Here is an 8,599-nt window from a genome sequence, read left to right on the forward strand (position 1 = left end):
GGTGTAGCATCTGAGAGAGGGCACAGAAGCTCCACGCCCCTCCACCACCCTGTGACCCCAGCCTCTGCCCCCCACCTCTGCCATCTGGCTGTTACTGAGCTGTTTCATTTATAATGAGCCACAAATGTAAAGAGTGTTTTCCTGGGCTCTGTGAGCCATTGTAGCAAAGTCCTGAACCTAGGAGAAGATGGGAGGCCCAGGGCTTGAGACTGGTATCTGAAATGGGGCTGAGCCCTTAACCTATGAGCTGAGACGAACCCAGGTGGACAGTGTCAGGACTGAACTGTGTTACTGGACATCAGTCGGAGCCCAGAACTGGAGGGTGCTGTTAGGAAAGACAACATGTATTTGATGGCGATCACTGTCCTTCATTGGTTCTTCTAGTCTGTCCAGTTTTTAATTATTTCAGACGGGAAGGTAAATTGGTCCCTGCTACAATCTCGGTCAAAAGTGGAAACCCCCAAATCCAAGTCTTCCAAAACCACCCTCTGGGCCTCCTGGGCCTCCTTCCCTCTGGATTTTCTCCTGGAGTCACGTGATTCTGCATGACGCATGAGACCCAAGGAGAAGCAAAGCCTCACCTGTGCCACCAGTCCCAGCACAGAGTGTGGCAGGCTGTGCCGCAGGTGTATGTGCCCAGCCTGGCTCAGAACCTACGGGACCTCAGGACACAGGCCCAGTGCCACGCAGAAGGGCCAGACGCGAGGCTTTACACCGGGACAGCAGAATAACATTGGAATTCAGCAGCCAGGAGACTTGGGGGACTCATTTTCCCCTAGTTACGGTAAGAAGAGAACCCAAAGCAAAGCCCAGAACACAAAATGCTTTCATAAACTGGACGAACCCCACGGGAAACTGTAATTAGAGTAACTTGCAGTTTGAAATACTCCTTTGTGTCATAATTCTTAGACGCTAAATATGTTTTAAGTTAGTAAAAGGGGCATCTCCTAGGCATCTCTTCAAACCAAAGTACAGTTCTCCCCAGATGACCCTAGCCATAAACATACCGTGCTTGATGTGCAGAAACGATGTGCAGAAACGTGTGAGAGGAAATCAATTCCTAGACACATTCTACACAGTGTAACTGGGCTTTCCCACATTACATCGTAACAACTTTAAAGGTCAAATGAAGGCAAAAGTACTTTCAACCTTAGTACTAAGGCCTCATATGGCTCTTTGCAGAGAGCTGTGAAACATCCCTGGCACCATTACAGCTCACACCAGGACCTGCGTGAGATACTACACGGGAGGGAGAAGGAGGGAGAGGTTATGTGGAAGGGTTATGTTTCGAAAGCCTGCGTGTGCCCAGCACTGGAGAAGCCTGAGGGGTGCCTTAAAGCCGGTTGTGCTCTTCAGCACAAACCCCATTCATCAGCAGGGACAGCCGTGAGACACCCTAATGATGCCGTGTTTGCTGCAAGTCTTGTTTCAGTAAAGGAACACAACAGGATACAGACGAAGTATCCTTGGATATCCAGTGACAAACCTATGCCGCTCCTCATCTCCCCAAAGGCAAGCACCTCGTGAGTGTGTTGCACCTCCTTCCACTCTACTGTAGAATTTTTACAGGCAGACATAGTCACCAACAGACAAGTCGTTAAGTTTTACAAACCACACTACTCTGACTTCATACAACTATTAACTGCTCAACTTTCTTTTTCACTCTTCAAGACCTACCAACACTGATTTTACTAACCTATCACCACTGACCCTACCGCCTGTGCTGCTGCCTCCAGCGGCGGGAACGGGCGGCTGCACCAGGTTCTGTGTCCACGCGTTTCACATGGATTATCTTATTCGCCATCCTGACCACCCACTGACACGACGCTCCCAGCCGGCACAGGGCAGGCGTGGCACCTCCTCTGGGTTTGGCACAGGCCCTGACTCTGCTCTGAGACGACCGTCAGCCAAGAAGGCACCGTCCCTGTGCTGGGTGTTCTGTGTGTACCATGTTCTTCGGCCTCTGAACCACCCTGCGTGTCAGGACAATTGAGTATTCTCAGTGTAGAGGTGAAAAACTCAGACTGGAGGCCTGCTGTGAACACGACTCTACAGCTTCAGAGGCCAAGTTCTCACCACTGCGGTGAGTGGAAGATTTACTCTAAAACAAAAAGTGGAAGGTGGGATGAGGAAGATGGGCTGGTGGGAGATGTGAGAGACGCGCGTGCTCAAGCCAGTAGTCGCGCTGACTGGTTACATGGTACCCTACCCATGTCAGCAGTCCCTGACCACAGTACCGAGCGCTCGGGCCCAGGAGCCACACTCACAGTCGTGGACCTTGTAGCAGTGCTTCTGCAAGCGCTTGACGTCCCACTCCTCCAGCACCCCGTGAGTCATCAGCAGCTGGAGGAACCGCCTGTGGACGTCAGTCATGGAGCCCACTCGCCTCGTACTTCCCTGCATGGTGGGGGCTAAACGAGAAGGAAACAAAATCATCACCTCTGAGCACAGCCAAGGAGTGTTCCAGGTTCTGTGCAAATGTGCATGGATACATATAAACTTGCTATGGTTTTTAAAATCCAGGTCATCATCGTGACTAGCAGAGAAACAAAAAGGACACAAGCCCGGGCTTCGGCCAGTGAGTCCTGGGCAGTGGTGAGAAGTGTGAGCTCTGGAGTGAGACAGACACCTGCGCTCACAGCCTGCTGCTCCTCTTGGCTGTGAAATGGGGGAATTCCTCGTGCTTCCGTTTCTGAGCTATAAATGCACAATAATGATAGAAACATCCTCCAAAAAATCACTATGAGGATAAAATGAGTTAATACTTGGAAGAGCCTGGCAACAGACTAAGCCCTACATAATTGTCAGCTATTTTTACTGTTAGACGGTTCTGAGTATGAAACTTGGCACAGCTGCTTACCACATCTATGGCCTTGGATAAATTTACCTGAGGTCCCATTTTTGCACAAAAAAATAAGAGTAACATTCACTGCTTACAGAACTGCTAGTAAATACTTCATAAATGTTAGTTTCCTTCTCTGCCAAATCACTAATGAAACAACTGTCGTGGTAGGACTGACTGCAGGGCATTTTTATATCTGTTCTCTACTAAAACACTACCATTCCACAAACTACAAAGATCAGAGCAGATAAAAATCCTGCATGAGCCCCGATCAAAACTCCTCGTCCTGCCGAGGCAGTGCGTGTGGGACGGGAACAGGGGTTCAGAACTGGACAGCTGGCTGTGAGACCGCCTCTCGCTAGACTTGCTTCATCTTAATCACCTCATGTGTGTATTAAAAGTACAGATCCCTGCCCTCTTGCCTGGAGGCTCTGATGGCAGAGGGGCCTGGAATTCTGAAGTTTGAACATTCACTTTAGTTGATGCATCGTCCAAGAAAAATCCACTGTTACCCTAGGCAATATAGCAAAGAAACACGGTTAGCTAACACGTGTAATTTTCCTGAGCCTCACTCTTTTCATCTGTAACATGGTGGTAATAACTATCTTTAAGGCATAAGATGAAGTTTAAATGAAATATGACTCCCCAAGGATTGCCAAGAACCTGGCACATAGGATACACAAAAGGCTAGTTACTGCTCTGCTCCTCTCTCTTTCTCTTTCTCTCTCTCTCTCTCTCTCTCTCTCTCTCTCTCTCTCTCTCTCTCTCTCTCTCTCTGTCTTCTTTCTGTAAGCCTGAAATAAACTGTATTTTAGTTACTGCTCTTTCCAACAGCATCAGCAACTGGACCCCGAGCTGGGAAGGTGCACAAGTGCAGCATGTGTGAAGGAACAAATCTGCACTTTTGTCCCTGGTACTTGGGACTCAGGCTGTCCAAATTAAGGGTCTGTAAGCAGATGACATAGCAAGGCTGTTAGAACAGATTAAAAACTTGTCAAATTGAATAATGAAAAAAATTAGCTGTATGATAGTAAGAGCTGCTTGTAAAACATAACACCAAGAAATCAAAAGGATAGCAAAGTATGTACTCTTTGAACTAACCAAAAGAAAGCTGGTGTGGCTGTATTAATGCGACACAAAATAGACTCTAAAGCAGAAAGCATTACTAGAGATAAAGACGATCACCACAAAAATGAATAAAAAGTTTCAATTCCCTACAATTTTAAATGTTTAGGTGCCTACCGTGTTTACCCGAAAATAAGACTTAACCGGAAAATAAGCCCTAGCATGATTTTTTAGGATGACATCCCCTGAATGTAAGCCTTAATATGTTTTTTGTAGCAAAAATTAATGTAAGACCCGGTCTTATTTTCGGGGAAGCACGGTAATCACAGAGACTCAAAACAGTTCAGGCAAAATTGATAACAACAACAAAGGCAAACATACAAATCCATAATCAATACAAACCCACAAATCCATAATTGATAAGATGAACTAAAAAATCTGTAAGGTTAGAAAAGCCTTGTACAACACAGCAAGAAGCCTAATGTGATGGACAGGCATAAAACTGCACTGCTATGAATACAAAATCTTCAAGCACACCCAGTGCATTCACGCCAATTGCCACAGAAACCAAGTCATTAGCAAAATTTAAAGAATTTCTCGCATGGAGAACATGTTCTCTTGTTTCTGCCCACAAAGGCAACAAAGATGGAAACCATAAACAAAGATAACAAGAAAAACTCTACTTAGAATTTTAGAAACACACTTCCAAATGATCCGTTATCAAAGAATTATTAATGGAAATTAGAAAATATTTTGAACTGAAATAACAAAATATTATACATAAAAACTGGTGGGAAGCAAATTAAAGCAATAGAAGGAAATTAACAGCATTAATGTTTATATTTTTAAAAAGAGGAGGTGTGAAAATTAATGAGTTAGGCATCCATCTAAAGAAGCTATAAAGAGCAAATTAGGTGCAAAGAAAGTTAAAGTAAGTAAATAATGAACAGCAGAAATTAATGAAATAAAAAATAAATGTATACCTTAGGAGAGCAACAAAACCAAGATTATTCTTTGAAAAAAAACATAGTGAAAGTGACAAACCTCTGACAAGATTTTCCGAAAGAGAGAACTTACAACTAAACAATACTTGGGAATGCAAATGGGAAACTAATTGCAGATACTAACATTTAAAGAAAGATATTACAAGCAACTTACAGCAATCTATGTGAGTCACCACATTAGCAGAATAAAGAAAAAAAGGCATATGATTATCTCACAGTTGATAAAATTCAACATTTATTAATACTGAAAACTCTTGAACTGGGAAGAAACTTCCTTTATCTACTAAATGGCATCTACAAAAACCTACAGCAAACATAATATTTAAGGATGAAATGTTGAAAGCAATCACTTTACAATCCAAATTAATCCAATGCAACCAAATGAATGCAATTCCAGTCAAATTCCCAATAGGCTTCATGTGTATGTGTGTGAGCTGACAAGATGATTCTAACCTTTACATGGAAAATATAAAGGTAAAATGGCAAAGCATTTCTTGGAGAAGACAAAGGCAGGAGAAATAGTTTTTCCAGGTACCATAAGTTATTTTAAAGATACAGTAATGAATAAAATGTGATAATGGCATAGAAACGGACAAATAAGACCAATGGGACAGAATACAGAACTCTGAAACAGAAACACATACATGTATGGATACTTGACGTGTTGGAGAGATAGAACTCCTAACGAAAGCAAACTTTTCAAAAAAGTTGGCAGAACAACTGATTATCCATATGTGGAGAAAAATAAGAAAACTAGACCCTTATCTCATGAAATTCTATTCTTAAGGAGTAAGGTCATAAGAAAGGAAAGACTATGAAACTTTTGGACAACAACATGTGATAATAACTGTATGATTCAAAGGTAGGGAAGGGTTTCTTAAAAAACACACAAAAAGTACAAACCATAAAGGACTGTACTGATTATCTTCAACTTTGTTAAGATTAAAGACCTGTGTTCACCAAAACACCAGACAGTGGAAAATAGGAAGAGAAGACAAACTACAAACTGGAAGGTATCTGAAACACATTTAAGCCACAAAAGACTCACATGCAGAACATATATAAAGAGCTCCTACACAAAGCAAAGGGAAGACAACTGTGAGAGAGAAATGAGCAACAGAAATTTGACAAAGAAAATGCACAACTAATAAAGATGTGAAAAGATGCTCAAACTCCCTGTCACCAGGCAAATGAGTATTAAAACCACCGATTAATGTCTTCACCACCACCAGACAGGCCAAAATCCTTAAAACGGCCGAGGCTGAGACTCACCCACTGCACGTAGAGTGTAAACCCTTATAGGCACTTCAGACAAGTTGACATTACCTGCTTATTTGGATATCCTCTGAAATCCACTATCAGGTATATACCTTACAGAAACTTTCCCACATTTGCCCCAGGAAATATGCTTATGAAAGCACCCTGTGGGAGCAAAAAAACTGGCAAAAGCATACGTGAAGATCAACTGAACGCCTCCATACAGTGTGTCTAATGTGACCTTGGAATTCAAAGCACTAAAGATGAAGTAGAGCTACTCACAGCGACACGGCTGCATCTAATACACATTGTGTTAAATGCAAAAATCGAGTCACACAAAATATGTTAGGATCCCATTTATATAAAACTCAAAACCTAGCAAACCATGCACTGCATTCATCAGAGATACATCAACAGTAAAAACTACAAAGAAAACAACAGAATGAAGAACACAATACTCAGCGCAGTGGTTCTCTTTGGTGAGGGGAGAAAGGATTCAATGGGGGCTGGCTTTGAGGACATGAAAATGGTCTGACATGGTGGTGGGTGGATGCGTGTTTGTTTTATCTTCATTCTTCAAACTTACATTTTTATCGATATGTCTCTTATCTTAAAAAGAGAAGAAAATTATGTACCTATGTTAAGCAATAACCAAAATGTTACTAAGAACTAAGTAAAGAACGGTATACAATGCTGTACTTTGGGGAAAGGGGAGGGCAATGGGGGTGAAAGACAGGCTTGTTCCGTCCTAGGAGTCAGTGTTCTCCCAGAAGAGGGACTGAGTGGGGAGGCTGACCATGGACAGGCACTGCCCTCCAAATGACCTTAAAATAGAAATGTTTGTGGAACAAGCAGATCTCAGTCCTAACCATCCATGTGTGCCACGTACTAGACACTGTTTCTTGGGCACAGTCTCCTTTACGCTTCACCAGAACCTTATGAGAAAGCCATTCCTTACTCCATTTCACACATGAGGAAGCCGGCTGAGGGCACAAGGGGACACACACAGTGATGGAGACAGAGGGTGACGACACAAAAGCGCAGTTCAGGATCCGTGGCACCCCCGCCAGCGAGAAATCTGAGTAAACAATAACATCAGGGTCTCGGCTCCTAATCTGCAACTGTCAAATGTAAAAAGGTCTGAACACCGAATCTTTTAAGTGTGAAACCGGGATCAGATCTAAGGCGGGGCTGTTTAAGGTTGTTCTTGATCCCTTTTAGTGTGAATGCGCCCGTCCTTAGCTGTGGTACCACGGGTCTGACTGACCACAAGGCGCGGCCTAACACAGAACGCACGCTCCGCAGCCTCCTCCGGAAACCCCAGAAACGCGGGGTTCTCAACACTGACAGCCTCGGGGCCTAACACCAGGGGCTGCGGCCTCGGACACAGCGAGACGCTCCGCGCACAGAACACGGGCGCCAGGGGCTGAGCCGCCGTCGGCGCGGCCTGCGGCACCTCCTCAGTTCAGACCCGTTTCGTACTTTTCTTCACCTAATATTATGCTAAAACGTAATTTCTCATCTAATATTACGTTTTAAAAGTGTCTGTGAGAGAGGGACGCGTTTCCGGTCTGTTCGCCTTTGCGGCCCCCCTCTGGGCCGTTTCTCCAGCCGGAAGTGAGAAGCCCCCGGGGCCCCGGGCCCTCAGCGCCGCACTCGGCACAAGGCGCAGGCCGCCCCGGACCTCAGCCCCACCTTCCGGCCTCCCTCGCCGCTCCGGACGGCGTTCCCGAGTCCCGTCGGCCTCGCGACCCGCGCCCCCGTTACCCTCGGCGGCGCCCCCGAGCTGCCCACAAGCCCCGCGCAGTTGGCAAAAGGCGGACTCGGCTCCTCCCTCAGGGCGGAGCACGCGACGCTCCCATTGGTGGTCGTGCATGTTCGTCCCGCCCACTCGATGACGCACTTCCCTTTACCCCTCCCGCGCCGTTGCCATGGTGCCGTAGGATCGGTGTGTAAGGTCCGGTTTTAGGCGCTTCCCTGGCCTCTCTCGGGACTTTATGGAAAAGGAGGAGGAGGAGTGCAGCGTGCGCCACCCTCAGGCCGCGATTCCGCGGGGCCCCAGGCCTCAGTTTCCCCACCTGCAGAACTGGCAGTGTGGCCTCATGGTCAAGGTTGTGGGGCTCTGTTTTCATATATCCTGACCAGAATCCTGGCCCTGCCACTTCCCAGATGCCTCATCTTGGGCAAGTCACAGAGAGGCGCTGAGCCTCAGTTGCTCCTGTCAAACGGGGATAATAGTCCCCACGTAGCAGCAGCGTGCTTGTGAGGTTTACAGGACAACACGCATGAAGTGCTGATTGAATGTTAGCGGCTGTCCTGCTCTGGGAGTGTTGTGAGGAGTAAATGAAGGTATTGGTGGAAGTGGATGGGCACGTTACCATCGTTTGTATTCCAGTCCCTGGTCTGCCAACCAGGTCACAGTGCAGCCGGG

At 45.8% G+C, this 8,599-nt stretch overlaps 1 protein-coding gene across 5 annotated transcripts in view; it reads right to left on the reverse strand.

Moving 5' to 3' along the window:
• LOC148754717 (non-structural maintenance of chromosomes element 1 homolog) overlaps positions 1-8,019 on the reverse strand; it is a 23,036-nt gene extending 15,017 nt beyond the window's left edge. For 4 of the 5 annotated variants that reach the window (XM_088794982.1, XM_088794980.1, XM_088794979.1 and 1 more), the window contains exons 1-2: positions 7,864-8,019; positions 2,268-2,411 (exon numbers count right to left, since the gene is read on the reverse strand). In XM_088794982.1, coding sequence (XP_088651108.1) covers positions 2,268-2,403 — 136 coding nt within the window. In that variant the 5' untranslated portion in view covers positions 2,404-2,411; positions 7,864-8,019. The remainder of the gene's footprint in view (positions 1-2,267; positions 2,412-7,863) is intronic. The other variant, XM_088794983.1, reaches the window with a different exon arrangement.
• Between the last annotated feature and the right edge of the window lie 580 nt (positions 8,020-8,599).

The sequence above is a fragment of the Rhinolophus sinicus genome, chromosome 18, assembly GCF_057876585.1.
Source record: "Rhinolophus sinicus isolate RSI-liver-muscle chromosome 18, RSI-T2T, whole genome shotgun sequence".
Classification (NCBI taxonomy): Eukaryota; Metazoa; Chordata; class Mammalia; order Chiroptera; family Rhinolophidae; genus Rhinolophus; species Rhinolophus sinicus.